The sequence below is a fragment of the Zingiber officinale genome, chromosome 6B, assembly GCF_018446385.1.
Source record: "Zingiber officinale cultivar Zhangliang chromosome 6B, Zo_v1.1, whole genome shotgun sequence".
Classification (NCBI taxonomy): domain Eukaryota; kingdom Viridiplantae; phylum Streptophyta; class Magnoliopsida; order Zingiberales; family Zingiberaceae; genus Zingiber; species Zingiber officinale.
The window spans coordinates 126,062,935-126,080,145 of NC_055996.1; the positions used below are offsets into that span (position 1 = coordinate 126,062,935).

Here is a 17,211-nt window from a genome sequence, read left to right on the forward strand (position 1 = left end):
ATCATGGGCAATTTGGTAAATATGTGTGACTAGGGATGAAAATCTAGTATATTTTTCATCCAATTGAGTACCATTTAAAGAAAATCTAGTATATTTTCCATCCAATTGAGGTGAAAAAAGAATCGTACTCAATTTAATAGAAAATATACTAGATTCTAATTTAATGTACTGAATTTAAGAGGAATTATACTGATTTTTGGACTTTTTATACCGAAAAGTATCATGGGCAATTAGGTAAATATATTTGACTAGAGAGTGGAAATAAAGATTTTTATAGATGAAGACTACATGCAAAGATTTGTTTACCAATAAAGACTGCATACAAATTTTCCCGAAGAATAAAGGCAATATAAAAACTTGACATGCTGTGCAACTTTATGTTTAAGTGTGATAGAATTGTTTGCATGAGTGTTCAATATTCGAAACTTGGATTGAAACTGTGCAAGGCAATATTTTATTGTACTTGTCTATCTAACATTTTGATATTCTCGTATCTTTCTTTCATTCCTTTGATTTCTTTTTATCTCTTTCAATTTCTTTTATTTGACAAATACCCTCATTTCTTTTGATTCTTATTTACCTTGCAATTATAATAAGTGTTGGTACTGGAAGCACCAGCTAATCTAACTTATGTTTTGATATTTGACAAAAGTTTATAGTTAAGCTGTGTTATGATCTAACAAGTTTAACTGAGTGTGCAAAAAAATCATAAGTGATCTTAGACAAGGTGAAAGCCCTAATTGAGGCTAGACAAAAAATTCTAGTAGACACTAGACAGGTGGAAAGTCCTAACTACGACTAGGCAATAAAGTCCTGGTCCGAGGGACTTGGCAAAGTTTTGGCAGGTCAAGGGCGTTGGATGAAATTCTAGGGTCAAGAATACTAGGTGAAAGTCTTGGAGGTCGCGAAGACTAAGCGAGAAATTTTAGGGTCGAGGACACTAGGTGAAAGTCCCGAGGTCTCGGATGATGAGCAAAAGTCCAGACGGACTGGAGGACCGATTTGGCAAAAGATAAACTCTCCTGAGAGGAGTAGATGAGGACGCGTTCCTCGAAAAGGGAACAGTAGGTATCGGTTCGACCTAGAGTTTCAGCGAAACTCAAAGTTAAGACCGGACAATCCAAAAACGGTCAAATGTTACCTTGCTTTATATATTATTGCTTGTTTCTAACTCTGTGGTGCAGGTGATTAAGATTGCAAAGTGGTTGGAAAACAAGTCTTCGAGAGCTCGTACGTCCGGGCACCCAGAGTTGCTCCATGTACCTAGGTAAGTGGCGATGAGGGAGCGCCCCGGGTGGGTGCCTAGATAGGCACTCGGACGGTCCAGGCGCCCAAAGTTACTCCAAGCGCTCGAACCAACGAAAATCAATCTTCGCTCTGCATTGGAGCATTGGAGCACGACGATTGGCCAAGCGTCCGGAGGGGGTTTGGGCACCCAGACATAGAGCTCGCTACATCAGCACACTCCACGCACCCAGGAGGAGATCCAGGTGCTCAGATGGGGCTATAAAAGGATGGTTTGACCAGTAGCTTCGACACATCAATTCAAAAAAGTCTCTCCTACGCCTTGCTCAGAAAAACTTCTACGACGCCCAAACGCTACTCCGACTATCGAAGGCTCGCAATCGAAAGTACTCAACGAGTACATGCCTTGGAATAGGAGTCGTCGACTCAGGCTCTGAACCAAGTAAAACCAACTTGGGTCATTGTTTTCTTTACTTATTTATTCCGTTGCATTTTACTCTAAGTTTTAAACGAACGTGAAAAGTCACGAGCGTTATTCACCTCCTCCCATGCATTGATCCTACTATAAGTCTTCAAAGTCATACCCTCTTATGTTTATAGTAGTAGTGAGTAAAAGATAAGCTAACATATGGCAATGGAAAAATCCTGAGTAGCTTGAATGGAACCCTATTGTGAAATATTTTTTTTGAGAGTGAGAGCAACTATCACTTATCTCATGAGGCTTAGTCATTCTTAGCTTATTCAGGATACTTGTTAACTATTGTAATAATTGAGTTAATGAATCCTTGAATCTTTGAGAATTGACATTCCTAGAAAACTATTCTTTTACTATCTTCAAATTATGATTGGGTGTTGCTTCAAAGATGAGTCTTTAGTTGCTTTTTAGTTTTGTTTTACTCGTCCAAGACGTGTAAGAATAAGTGTAGAGAGTTAATAACGAACATTTTAGCACATTATTTTGACTTTTATATTTGATGATTTTATCCTCTCATATGATTAATTATTTATTTATATTATGCATTGTGTTGGGATTTATTTAGAGTTTTGATGCGACTTTTCCTATATTTTTTGGGATTTTATCTAAAAATGTGCATCTTGTTTTATAAGGGAGTGATTTGGACCATTGATGGAAATCTAGAGCATCCTAATCATCCACCTTGATCTAAAGCAATATGAGCCCTTGATAGAGATCATCACCATCAAAGCAAAAGTGAGCATCCAAGCGAGAAGAGTCCAAGTTGGACCCAAGAAAGAGGGAAGTCAAACTCATCCAAAAGCCCAATTTCACTTTCTTTTAATGGATCCAGATCTCACTCCTCTCATTAACCCAAAATCCAAAACTCGGATCCATATCCATTTTATCTTCCTCTCTTTTTAATGGATTCAGATTTTGACCTCTCATGAACCCAAAAAGCTGAACCCATTAAGAAACCTTTCTCTTTCTCCCCAACTGACGCCCAAGGACGCTTCTTTTTCCCAAGCCTTCGACGCCGCCAACCTTCCCCTTACCTCTTGAGCCTCACAGCCAAAAGTCCACCTCCACATCAGCATCATCGCCGGCTGTCCCCTCTCCATCTCTTCTCCCAATTGGACGACGAAGGCCCGACCACCACCATCCACTAAACCGGAGCTCACCCTCTCCCGATTGAGAGAGGTTTCATCTCCACCGTCGGTTTCCTTCCACCTCACCTCTTTGGATTCAAGGAGAGCTTCATCACTCGTCAGCATCCCCTATCCTCTTCGAATTCGAAGAGGAAACTTCATTCTCCACTCACCACAGCCCCACTTCCACCACCAGTGAGTTCCCATCGAAGAGCTCTCGGATCCGAGGCTCTTTGCTCCATCCACCCTTCTGAATTCAGAGGGGATAACTTCATTGTCACACAGCAGCCCCGCATCCTCCACCGGGAGCTCCTCTTCTCTTCGGGTTAGAAGAGAAGAGATCCTTCATCTCATCTGACAGCCTTCCTTTATCAAATTGATGTCGAATTCACAAGTGCACGATTGTTATCAAGTAATAAAAATATCGATCCCACATGGACTGTTGATTAAACACTAGTTAATTTCGTACGATGAATTATCTAAACAATTGAAAGGTGATTCACAAGCGTTTGAGAGAGCTTGAGAGAAGAGAGAAAGACGGAAAGAGAGAATAAAGAGAGAGAGGGAGCACAAATGAATGAATGTGAAGGTTATTTTGGGGGTGATTCAAAGGTTTCAGTTTCATTATGATGCTAGTTAATATATTTATGAATTGTTCATCTACCCAACTCCATGCTTACATTCGTGTAAGGATCCTAACTAAAGTCCGGCACAACCCTGAGCAGGTCACACCGTAGAGTTAACACCAGTTCTAACGTCAAGTAAAGAAATAACTCTACAAAGTTCAGTTAAAGGGATATCATAAGCCCCCTGTGATACAATCGCTAGAGTTATCTAATGTATTTCCTAACGATAGATTAATGATATTAAGTAAAAGAGATAACCTAGAGAGTCCGATTAAAGGGATACCCTCTATCATAGGACCTCGGTCATACAATTGCTGATTACACAAGTCACTTCCTAACGTTAATTTGGAAAAACTCCAAAAACTCTAATTAGCCTCCCTAGTAGAGAATTGATCTCCCGTTTCAAGAGAATACCTTAGAAAATAAGGAATACCCTCTGTCATAGGATCCCATAGTCTTATGATCCAAAGCACCTCCTTTATGCGGTGCCCGATCCTCTACATTTAAATGTATTGACCTCACATGCATTTCGTCAAACACATATACGACACAACATACAAGAACGAGTCACAAAACATATCATAGCATAAGAAAATATCCAAGTACATAGTTCATTCACTAATATCACATCAAAACTACTCCCTACGTCCTAAGAATTAGAGGTCTACTCCATTGTGAAGGAATAACAAACCAAAGACAAAACAAAGTATTTTTACAACCAAAATTCGAGAATAGAGGAGAAGAGATGCTTAGTGTTGTGTTGTCGATGTCGTCGAAGTGTTTCCTTGCTCTGGAGGACGACAGATCGTTGATGATTTGAAGAAGGAGGCTCTAGGATTTCCTCTAGAGGATAAAATCCTTCTCGAAGGAAGGGGCGGTGCCCCAAACCAAGGATGTGACCTAAGGGGTGAAAATCCCCTTATATAGAGGAGGGGCACGACCTCCTCGCTTTCTCTGCTACACAACCGTGCTAGGAGGCACAACCGTGGCATGCTCGATGCGGCCCAAGGTGGCACAGTCGTGCATGAAAGCACGGCTTAGTCGTGGTGGAAGAAAGAGGCATGACCTTGTCTCTTGCTGAAAAGAGGGACACGGCCGTGCCTTTTGGCATGACTGGGTCGTGTGTCCGGCTAAGAAGAGAGGCATGACCATGCCTTATGGCACCACCTGCTCGTGGGTTTTGCTAAGGATGAGGCACAGTTGTGCCTTAGAGGCATGGCTTACCCATGGCTTTCTGGTAGGAGGCACATGGTCGTGCCGGGAGAGGGCACATGACCGTGCCGAGAGGGGGCACAACCAAATTGATGGATCTTTACAAGTTGTTTCAATTCATTTATTTGCTCCAATTTACATTCTATCAATAAAAACAAGGAGCAGATCTCCGAACAAATAGAATGGAAGTGCGATTAATAATAAAATATGGTGCAATAAACATAGATTATATTAATGAAATACAAGTAGATGTACGCCAAATAATGTCTACAAACATATATAACCTATGCACATCACAAATCTGATTATCTTCCACTTCGAGTTAGAAGAAAAGAGGTCCTTCTTCATCTGTGCGCTGATCAACCTGCTTCTAAAGAAACATCCGCAACCACCGTCATCCATTTTGATTGAGGGAGAAGATTTGTTCGCAAGTTGGGTTTAAGTCTTCGATGTGTTGGGTTGTTTCTTACCTTAGATTGTTAATTGTGTGTTGAATACTTGTATCAAATTTAACTCCCATGTTAAGATTGCACATACTTAGTTTAATTTGATTCAAGCTTATTAAGTGTTCGATAAATTTCCTTAACCACTTGTGTTCTTTTATTCGTTGCAATTAGGTTAGTTTAAATTTCGTGTAATGCTTGTTTTGTTGATATTTATTCTTGTCATTAAGTTGGATGCAAGTAGAGTTTATTAGATTATGTTTTTGTTGAATGTTTTAAGATCATTAAATGTTTAACTTTCTTCATGTTGTCTTTGATGCTTTGCAATTATAGTTTAGGTTAGACTAGATTTCCTTTACTTGTATTGTCATTCATTTATTAAGATTAGATTTCATTATATGCATTATTATTTCATTTTGTAGTCTTAAAATTCAAAATCCAAACGCCCATTCAAAACATCAAAATCGAAAAGCAATAACATTCATTGTGAGAGACGACCCGAGTCATCTCTATTCTACATTAGTGTAGAGGTGTTCGATAAATTAATTGTGTTTGATATCGTGCTACGATCCACGGGTTATCACCCGGTAGATTAAGGTTGATGATAGAATGCTAAGCAATTATGAAGTCATAGCAAGTCAAGGTTGACTAGATAATAGCTAACAATGAAGTCCCGACATGTCAAAGCTGATTGAATGCTAAACAAAAGAAGTTTTGATAGGTTGAAGTCAACCATATACCAAGTAAGGCGAGAATTCAATTTTGGTAAGGTTGAAACAAAGGTATCAAAACGACTGCTGTGTAGTAGCAATCAACTGACGAACTCCTAAACCCAGAATTTAAGATTTGAGGGTGTTTAAGGGGGTTTATTACACATTAGTCGATTGATGAATTTGATTAATCGACTGATGATATTATTGCAGTAAATAAAATGTTTAGAACTCGATTAATGACGATTAATCAATTGATAGTTTGCAGTAGTCGATTGTTGTCACTATCACAATGAATGAAATGTTCTAATATCGATTGGCCAAGTCAACTAATCACCATCAGTCAACTATGAGTATGATCAGTCGATTGCTTGGACATTTCAGAGAGAACAAAAAATTCTCAATTCAACTATGTGAGTCATTGTTTAGGTATCAGTCGAGTTATGGTCAGGAACAGTTGACAGATGTGGATAAAACTGAGTTAGGAAGAGTCATTTTGTCAGTGCAATATTGAAACTCAGTGGAGCAATTAACTAATGGGCGCTATCAGTCAATTATTAGGGTGAAAATCAATTGTAACCTGAAGGTTATATAAATGGAAGATTTTGACAATAATTCTTGGGAGTTTGGAAGGAGAGTGTTATTGTATTTGCATACCTTCAAGAGACAATTAAAAATAACTACAAAGAAGATTCATTTGTGTAAATTATTATTTATATTATATTATATTTTTCAATTTTATTCTTGTTTTCTTATTCATGTTGCTGGTAAAGAATAGAGAGCTGTAAGAGGTTTCTCGGCCGCTAGAAGGTATTCAACAAGGAGAGATGGTGTTATTACTAGGACGGTAGACCGTGGAATAGAAATTAAGGGTTTTGAACCATGCAAAATAGTTTATCTCTTATGCTTGTTCTATTATGTATTTGTTATTTATATTATCTGTTGCGTATAACTCTATAAATAAGCACATTGAACTACAATCAATGAATCCGCAAATTGTTATTCATCCCCTCTAGCGACGACACCAGTTCCAACAGTTAGACTACCGGGTCTGAGAATTTGGCCAACAGCGAACAAAGCGGCCGGGTCCCTTCACACAACCATGCCTGGTTTGCTAGCTCCTTTGAATTGAAACTTTGACAGCACAAGAAAAATAAATGCAGCAACAGCCTATAGAAGAATACAAGAGTTTGCATAATGACATTTTACCTTTAAAACTATAGCTCCGCCAGTCGAATGACCAAAGAAGGAACATGGAATGATGGAACACATATTATGTTCATGTTTGATTTTCTTCAGAAACTTGATCTGTAAACAAAAGAATGTATATCTTTTGTTCAACTTAAATCAACACTAACAAGCATAAACATGTAAGCATGAGGATGAGGATGGTAAGGCAAATGACTTACAGTGTCCTCCACAAGAAATCAATCACTACAGCCATGTCCTGAAGATGAAAAATAAGTTAGATTATAGATTTTTTTTAAAAAAAAGACAGTCCAGATCCGCCAATGCTGGATCACAAGAAAGGATCATACCACATTGAAGAACAAAATGATACAGGAATGCATGTTCTAATTTGATTTAATACTTTCTATGTAACCAAAATTCACGCAACAAATGCTCCAGAATCCAAACAGCAAAGATTTATTTTTAATTGAAAAAGAGCAACAACAAATGCAATCGTTCGTTCACGAAGCACAATCACCAAAAAAATCAAAAGAAATTGTCATACAAAGAGTCGCATTTCGTGGATTTCTCTCCTCTGACCAATCAAATCAACAAATCGATGCCTTACCTCAAATCGCCGGAAGCAGGTAGCCATGATCTGCAGAAGAGTGAGTTCCCCCGCAGGCCCACGAACACAAATGTTTCCCGTCAGCAGGTCAGATCGTCGTCCCCTTCCTAGGACGAGGATCCCACGTCCTCGATGGGCGAGAGCCCGCGGCCGCCTCGCATCCTCCTCTTCCACGGCCGCCGGCCACCTCCGGCCCTCCGCCGTTGGTGTCAGTGAAAAAGGAAGATGTGGCGTTCGTGACCGGGCTCCAGCTTCTGATGAGGAGGAGGAACCAGACGGAGAGGGAGTGGAGGAGGAAGAGGGCGCGGAAAAGGGTATCCGGAGACGGTACCGACTGCCGTATCTTCCGGATGACCGGGATGATCCTCCCGCTCGTGCCGGAGGTCAGATCCAGCGTCGCTTCCTCCATCTCTCCCCTCTGCGGATCTGCCCTTTCTCTCTCACTCCTGCTGCTCCTCGCTGTGCTGCGTCTTCATCGCGAGTCGTCACATAAATACAGAGAGGCGAAGGGTAACACTTCCATTAAAACGGTAACAAGGTCCATAACACCCGTTATGAAATCCGTAACAACAGGAATTTATTTTAGGGTGCGTAAAAAAGTTTGGATAATTTTCAAAATAAACCCTAATAGTCTATAGAATTTACAACCCCTCCCTAAAATCTAATTAAATATCAAAATGCCTCTAACAATTTAGATACTAATTAATGATAAAATAAATATTTAGATATTTTAAAACTTCACTCATAAATTTATTAAGTTATCAATCCACTCTAAATTCAATTACTTCCAACACATTCTAAACTTAGCACACAATATCCACTGCAACTTGGAAAATGAAAATCTAAACAAAATGAAACTCTTCTCTACCTTCAAAAGAATACAGCTATGGCAAATATACAATCAAACAGAGACATTTCTCATTTCTCGTATAACTTAATCTATTTTGTTAACTTTCCATCCATGTTTTCTGATACACAAACACTATAATAACTCGGTAATTAGGCAAAGAATATAATGCAGTTTATATGAACATCTCAGAAAGCCATGCTTACTGACATCTCTCCCTTTGGAAATTCTTCAAACAATGTGACACCAGTTAACAAACATAAAGCAGATGCATTGAGCATTGCCTCCCTCATCCAACACTTTCCAAGCAATTACTTTCTCATAGGAAATAGATCTGCCATTGCTTGAAACGCATAAACCACCTTGAAGGCAAACAAAACCCTGTGAATGAAAAAAAAAATTCACAGAAATTATTAGGATTAAAACCTTGTAACCATAGATTTTCACGTTATTAGCGTAGTTACTGGCCAGTCCACTGCCTGTTGAATGGTATGAGGAAACTCTCTGCAGATAGCCTTCCTTCCTTCCTCCATGAAGATACTTTCAAGAGTTGTGTTCTGCAAGTCCACCAGTGTTGTCTGGAGCATCTCGAGACCAGCTTTGTTGGCAAAGGTAAGAACTGGAATGGCCTGCACAAAATTGAACAAGTAACTGAATCTATTCGAAGAATCACCAGCAAGAAGTGATGACACAGTTATGACCTATGCCGATAACTGGTTAGTTCAGGTCAGTATGAACACTACTTCTAAATAGTTATGACCTATGCCGATATATTTCGATCATTTGTCCGACATGAGATTTCAATTTTCAAACATGTGTAAGGGGTATTCCTTTTCTATGCATGAAATTAGCTCATTAGTTCATGACAGAAATGGAACAAGAGAGAAGACAGTAGTAGAAAGTATATCATGAGAAAAAAGCGATCTTGATAGTTGATTCTGAAATTAACAATAATGAAAGAAAAAGGTAAAGTGCAAACCGTCGTAGTACAGCACAGAATTGCATTTGAGTGGTGCCAAAGCATCTTTAGAAGTGAATCACTGCCATCAGTGGAAGATTCAAGCAATTCTGATCCTGAATAAACCCTGTGCAAAGTAGCAAGGACATTTACATTATCAGATGCCACAAAGAAGATATTGTATAAATGATTAGAAATGACAAATAAATTTGAGTAACCATTTAATTACTAAAAGTTTTTTCTGAACAGATGTATATATATATATATATTGGAAAACATTTGAAGCTGCAAAGAACACAGAATAATACGACTAGAAATATAACTTACGTTTGAATAATAAAGTCTTTTTCCCTCAATTAGTTAAGATCTTGAGGCACATAATGGTGACAGTGGACCAATTGGTCATTTGTGCTTGCCAAAGTGAAAAAAGACAAATCTTTGATGTAAATTAGTTGAAAATGTTACTTTAGAAAATCGATTGGATAGATAGATATGCAATATCATTGGTTTTCCCTTTTCATATAAAAGAAGTTCATGCAAGACTCAACTTGTTAGAATATATACTTTGACAAGAACAAATATCTTCAGGATTTAAACTGGTGTATGTAGTGCAAACAGTTCAAAGTTCATCTACTGTCTACCATATTATGGCCGAAAACATATTTAAGGAAAGTAATTGCTTATGGAATTAAAAACCTGTAGCTTTCAGAAATGCACCGAGCAAGTGTGTCGCCTTCCGTGCTTCCGTGTGGCATGCAAAGGTTATCATGAGACCCGAGATGTGACGGTGAAAGAATTAATGCTAGTTTTTTAACAGAAGCTTTGATGTTGTGAATGTATTGCTTAGCCATGGATACCACTCTCTCTATGTGGTGGTTCTCAAAAGCAAATTGGAATGCTATAGTCATGACAGACTTGCCGCTGCCACAATTATGAGAATATTCATCGGATGCTTGAATTCCCATCGATTCAACTCCAATTGCAGAAGCAAGGTCCAAGGTTCGATTAGGAGTACTCGTGTCCTGAAGATAAAAACATAATAAAGAACAAGAAAATCTATTAGTCTATGTATGACATTTAACACATGAAAAACAAAGAATAAAGAGGTTTATTGCTTAAATAACAATGTTTAGCTTCGGCATGCTTACCATATCAGAGTCTAGAGAAATAACACGAAAACCTGACGGCAACAGTGGAGCATCATCAGCACAAGATGCATCTACTGGGGCAAATATTAGCTCAGAGCAGGTGCCAGTGGAATTCTTATTCAATCCATTGCAAAGCTGTCGATGTCAATTTGTTTTGTCACAAAAGAAACAAAGTTGCTACTTACAAAAGAAGTATACAAAGTATAGTCTCAAAACATGCATCGACATAAAATCATTAGCACATTTCCTTTTGCGATGAGAATACTGAAGAGAGAACAGAAAATTGACCTGCAGGAGGTATAGCTGTGATGGAAAAAGAGTTTCCTGTTGATAGCAAATACCTTCCAACTTAACCACTTCCAAGTACTGAGAAAAAAAATAAATAAATAAATGTCAAACATAGAGAAACTTAGAACAATGGGATGCACATGAATGCTAAAACAAAATGGATAACTTACTTCTTCATGGCATAGAGTGGGAACCGGAGTTAATATCACTGGACCAACAGAGCTTCCACAGTCAGATGCAGCTGAAGTCCTTGGGGCAGCCTTCACTGCAGCAGCAGAATAGGCATCTATGTCACTATCTGCCCACTCTGATCGATGCTCTCGTAAATATGATAGGAGAACAGGTGGAGATATATTCTGCATGTTCATACAGACAGAGTAACATTGATAAGAATGTCAATTTAAATCAGCCATGTAAAGTCAACACCAAAAAATACGGCAAATGTAGCTGAAATGTTATGCTGTGATTATTAGCATCAAGCAAGAAGGTTCATATCCAAGCTAGGGCCAGGCAGCTTGCTATTATCCCTTTAAGCCATTTCTAGCCATTTTCTAGTAGTTTTACTATGAGGGAAAGAACAAACTAGAATGTAAAAGACCACTTGCAAGTTCTATCTTAAGAGTTTCAAAACACTCTTCTAAATTGACAAAACAATATCAACCAGATAAGAATTTCATTTTCCATATAAGCTCTTACTTTGCATAAAATACCTAAGTCCCTCATTCCAGTGGCCCTATTACATCACATCATTTGATAATCATAAAGAGGTTATGCCATACAAACCAAGTTCTTTTTTCCATAACTTTTCCTGAGATATTTTGTGCATCTGTATACAAAAAATGGTAAATACATGAAAGCACAGTTCAGCTTCACTCACCAACCTGTAAAAGGATAGATGCTGTTGCACAGAGAACAGAACTGCTTGATGAGGATGATCCATCAGTATTACCAAGATTTAAAGTCATCATTTTCCTAGGAGATGAATTTACTAGAACAGTGACATCATCCACAACATCGTTAGGGATTATAGACCATCCATCATCTGGAAACCCATTCACAGCTTCATTGAAACCCCTGCACACATACACACATATATATATACATATATATATCAATGAATTCTTGGTACGATGTATCAAAAAAAAACACAAGGAACAATATCTAAAATATAAGTTAATACCTACTCAGCCTGTGACTAAGTGCTCTTAGAGCTGCAGGTTGCCTGCCCCATGGGGTAAAGGTAGTAGGATACGAACTTTCATAGGAAATCTGTCTTAAATGATGTAGAGCCTAAATAAACCATCAAAATTTAGTATATGAAAAAAAAAGTAAATATATTCTTCCTTTTGCCAAAACACTTATCGGTCAACAACAATCAATTTAAATAATGATGATACATTCAGAGATACTAAAAAATGGAGGGGAAACATACTGTTATTGTTGTATTCTGAGCAAGTCTTGTTGATGATTCATATAGGGGTCTTATAACTTCTGGCATACTACTAGACTGATATATGGAGAAGATATGTCAGAAATACTATATATTCAATGAATGCAATGCTAAGGGAGGGAAACTGTATCAATGAACAACATAAAATAATCCAATAAAGATAAAAAGGAATAATTTACCTGAAAATCAAAATGATCAATGATATAAATCATAGAGTCACCATCGTCACATGGTCTTATCAAATAACCACTAGGCAACATTTCTGCCCTTACAAAATGTTCCATGGGGGGCATGCTTGGGGCACCTTGCATGCTATTGACTGATCTTTGACAGACCTTGTCAGATATAATTTAGATTGTGAAAGGGAAAAAACTTATCAAGCATACATTGAAGTTGCTGAACTGTTGCAGATTGTGGCCAAACTAGGGATCAAGTGCTTACCACAAGACTGTTGTCTTCAAGAATTTTTGTATATCTTAGCAGCCAGAAGTCCTGAGCAGGTGCCAGAGTCGTTGGAGCATAGACCTTCATTCCAGCCATTTTAGTTTGACAGAAAAATGTCGCCTACAAGATTTAACAAGCTGCGAATATATATGAAGTCTAACAGACATGAATACCTGCATGTACAGCACCTCAATGGTTTCATTATTTGCAGTCAGCATCACATTGTTTGCCTCCAAAGATCGACAGTCACGACACCATGATAGTCGATCTTTCAAGATTTCTGCAACCTGAAACAAACTATAAAGTCAAGCAAAACAAAGAGAATTGACTATTTATCCAGCACGATAAATCATACCTTTGTGGTTTCTAGACCAACAAAGGCACAAGCCCGCGCAGCGACGACGCCAGTGCAACCATGTGAGATAGCAATGGTTCCAACAGAATCCGGACCAGGCTATACAGTTAACCAACAGATAAGTTCAGGATGTTGCACTTAAGCCTAAGGATTATTCACAGACGCAAATAACATTAGCTTATTTCCTTTTCCATATTTTATCTCATCTAAAATGTTTACAAAAAATTCAATGTGTATAATGAGAAGAGGAACAAATCTATGAGGGATGTCAACACCTTCATCCCGGGCATTTGAATCCACTCGAAAGTAGTTCCAGTAGCCTTCGACAGAAACTCTGTTAAAGTCTCCTCTGCAATGGACATTAATCTGTAATAAGCACAATCAATAGTTAGCTACCACCATGAAATTAGCAAATTCAACAATGTGAATGCCGGAAAGAAGGCCAATCTTTCTCATTGCCCTTGGAACAAAAAAAGAACACGGATCTTTTGACATACCCAACAGGGGTAGAATCTCTTGGTTTATGCTGAGATATCAAATGGTGGTGAAAATTCGTCACAACCGACTCACAATATGTGTGCATTGTCGCTAATGCAACCTGCCGAATTTAAAGACCATAACTAAGAGCAAAATAGCAGTACCACAATGATTCTTGGAAAAGAACAACAAAATCTTACATTTTGGGTTCGTTGACGTAAGTAACTATTATCATAGACCAACTGCGTGACCTGCTTCTGCAGTCGAGTATTTTCCTCCAACAAAAGCTTATTCATCGACATCAGCTTCCTGTTCACGGTCTGAAGCTGTGACGATTCCTTTCGCTGTTTCTCTCGGCACCTAAAGCCACAAACTTGTGAAGAAATGCGTACAGATGAACAAGTGCTGATTCCATTGCAGAACATTGATACCTCCTATTCTGAAACCAAACTTTAATCTGCTTCGGCTCGATGTTGGAGAGGATGGGACATTCCCTGATGAGCTGCTGCCTCCTCAATGAGCTCGGTTTGGGGCACTCACGGTAGACTCTCTCGAGGGCTTCGACTTGCTCCGGTGTGTACCGGACATATTTTCCCTGATCAGTCGCCATATTCCCTTCGTTTCGAGAAGTCACAGCTATCATGTGCCAAACAACAGCGCAAATAAAGGTCATTTACCAGCTGTAGAGCACCTTCAATCCAGAGATAGGAAATCTATTATCTTTTGTTTTTTGTTTTGTTTTGTTTTCCTTCCCTTACCATTCGCAACAAAAAGGAGAATTCTTTCATCTCATTCATCAACCCTTGGACAAAAACAAGCGAAAGGCTGCGAAATTTAAGCCAAAACCGTGTCAAGTCTCCAATACCGGTGGCCTTTCCTCATATACCACGACAACAGCAAGCACAAGAAAGAGGTGGCCTTTTCGAGATTAGAGATCCCCTGGAAGACATTAACGCCGAGGGTCAGTGTTGTTAACTGGTACAGTAGTAGGCACAAGGAGTTAGCATACGACGCTAAACAAACAAAGTAGAATAAAACGAAACCTCAAACTATTGAAGCCTTTAATAAACGTCTTTAAAGCTTCTGAGAAAATTTTCTTTCCCTTTCACTTCTGACAGGAAGAATCGCCACTCTCTTTAAAAGAAAAAGGATTTAAAATTCTGAAGATTTGAAGTCCCTCTAACCGAGTCGAATAGGCTCGTACCTGAATTCCTCGATATCTCTGTGACAAGAAAGCCAGAAGAAGCAATTCCTCGGCATCCGGAGTTCGATTAAAGGCCGGACGCCAGATGCCGCCCCAACATCCACCAGCTTTCCTCGGATCGGCGCCGAAAAAACAAATCTTTCCCAGCAATTCGACGAAATAAATATAAGAAATAGAAAAGGACCGACCCCTGGCAACGATTCGTACCCGTGATCTCGATCTCCTCCTTCGCACCCGGAGCAACAGTCGTCACAGCGGTCGTACGACAAAGCAGGGACGTCTTCTTTACGACTTATCGGCGGGGCGCAGTTCCCAGTCTCTGCGACACCCCCCCTAGGGTATCTGACAAAGTGTGAACCAACCAATGGCGTCGAACTCTAGCAAAAGAAGGAAAAGATGCGAGCTTTCCTCCGAATCCGACCTCTGTTCCTCGAAATCCCTGCAATGGCGATTTGCCCTGCCAGATTAAAACAAACTTCCGAGTTCCGACTGCTACTCCCTCTTCTCCTTCGAGCTTGAACACTGCAGTATCAAGCGAGTAGCAGAAAGAGAATTGTTTATATAGGAGAGAAATCAAACCTCGTAAGTTTGCTAAATCTAAGCAAACAATTGCAAAATGATCAAATAAATTCGCATATCATGTGGTGTGACGAAGAAAAAATTTCATTGATATTTATTAAAATTAATAAGTTTATATATATATATATATATAATTTATAAACATAATAACAAATATAATAAATTTAGAAATATTATTTTATTACTATCTGATTCATATCGATTTTGATTATAATATATTATGATTTTTTTATCATCATTAATAATGAATGCAAATATTTGATCTTAATTGTCGAAATATAATTTTCAAAAAATGTAAAAAAAAAATAGCCTTTCAGAGAACTCTAGGAAGGAAAGAAGAGTTACATATGGATTGAGTAAATAATTTTAATTTAGACATTTTTGGTTGATTTTTTAGTTCTAATGAAACCTGGGCTGATATTAAAAGCTAGCTGGATATGCAAAAATGTTATTGAACTTTCTAAGAATATTATATTTTCTCGAAGGAAATAGGTTTTCTCACTAATGACAATGGTGAAAGCAAACCTCCTTCGAGAGGAAAAGGACTATATGGGAAATTGTTTTAGAGCCAATTACCTTTTAATTTGATATGATCATAAGGAGTGAAAAGATGAAATATGCCTCTATGAGTGTAGTCGAGTTGGTACTCGAAAAGATTTGTCATCAGAGATGCATAGGTACAAACACTACTTCGGATTATCTCATGCTCCTTATCTAAAAAAAATCGCTCGGTTAAAATTGAATAAGCCCCCATACATGATTTACTCCTTTCAGAGTGTGAGAGACCACTAAAGTGACGAGTTCATTTTTTTTACTATAAAAAAATGGTAAAGTTGGCTTGGGATGTAAAACTAAAGATAGAATGGAAAAAAATCTTATTTTGTCTTGATTGTTAGGGTCAATTAAAATTAAACAGCAAATCTAATGGGCATCCTAGAAATACTATTACAAAGACTAAGAAACTAGATAAAATTGATTTTCAAAGAACATCTATTTTAATTTATTTTAGGTTCTAAAATCTATATTTTTACTATTTTAGATTGGGTTAGGGGTATTAAGGAGCGAGGGAAGAATGTCAATTCATTATACAGGACTTTACACATTATTTGAAAGGAAGATAAATCATGAAAAACTTTACACACCCACTAAGAATAGACCATAAATTTATTGACAATAATACACTTGGAGATTTACTAAATTTATGTGAGGTGGATGATTAAGATGTTTGATTGTTTATCATGTATATATAATATTTAAATGAACGGTCACCTTAGGTGGAAGAGATTTCATTCTCTAAGAAATTATTTTCTCAAAATTCGATCTTTATTCTCATGTGATAATCTATTATCTAAGTACCAACTTTACTATACTCATGGGGCATATGATTGTACCATCATGACAACATATATATTAGAAAAATTGGCAATTTATATATATTTGATTGATACGCTACATGCTTGGCACATGAAGCACGTTATTAACATTAAGTACTATTAGAATATTAGAATCCTTATAATTATCGGTTATGATCTTGGACAAATAATTTAATGATTTAAATGTTTAGGAGTTAGGCAATTTATCACTTTCATGTTTTTATGATACTTTGTTTGAAATTTAATATATATATATATTATATGTCGCCTAAAATATTATTTTAGAATTTGAGAGTTTATCATGATGCCTTATATGATACATTATATGCTTTACATAAGGAAATCTTTTAAATGGGACATGTGTCATGTTGACATAAATATGCATGAAGTATTGCTTACTTTCTTAATTATATGCATTGATCACCATGCGGAATTGATTTAAGTGATTACTT

General features: G+C 37.8%; 1 protein-coding gene across 7 annotated transcripts; it reads right to left on the bottom strand.

Annotated features, from left to right (window-relative positions):
• Positions 1-4,865: 4,865 nt before the first annotated feature.
• Positions 4,866-15,456, bottom strand: LOC121989384 (homeobox-leucine zipper protein ATHB-15-like). Of its 7 annotated transcripts, XM_042543398.1 has the most exons (25): positions 15,015-15,455; positions 14,808-14,945; positions 14,647-14,737; positions 14,362-14,542; positions 14,035-14,239; positions 13,804-13,963; positions 13,624-13,724; positions 13,402-13,492; positions 13,127-13,225; positions 12,945-13,058; positions 12,769-12,852; positions 12,507-12,662; positions 12,310-12,384; positions 12,058-12,167; positions 11,759-11,951; positions 11,048-11,233; positions 10,878-10,955; positions 10,590-10,724; positions 10,138-10,463; positions 9,463-9,568; positions 8,948-9,112; positions 7,637-8,864; positions 7,248-7,285; positions 7,048-7,146; positions 4,866-6,972 (listed from the first exon to the last, which is right to left on the bottom strand). In XM_042543398.1, exons 5-22 carry the CDS (start codon positions 14,211-14,213, stop codon positions 8,715-8,717), a joined length of 2,508 nt encoding a protein of 835 aa, XP_042399332.1. In that variant the 5' UTR covers positions 14,214-14,239; positions 14,362-14,542; positions 14,647-14,737; positions 14,808-14,945; positions 15,015-15,455; the 3' UTR covers positions 4,866-6,972; positions 7,048-7,146; positions 7,248-7,285; positions 7,637-8,714. The 7 variants fall into 7 exon arrangements, with proteins under 7 accessions (XP_042399332.1, XP_042399336.1, XP_042399335.1 ...); XM_042543402.1 differs by having other exon boundaries at positions 12,058-12,146; positions 14,808-15,456; XM_042543401.1 differs by having other exon boundaries at positions 14,647-14,711; positions 14,808-15,455.
• Positions 15,457-17,211: the final 1,755 nt, after the last annotated feature.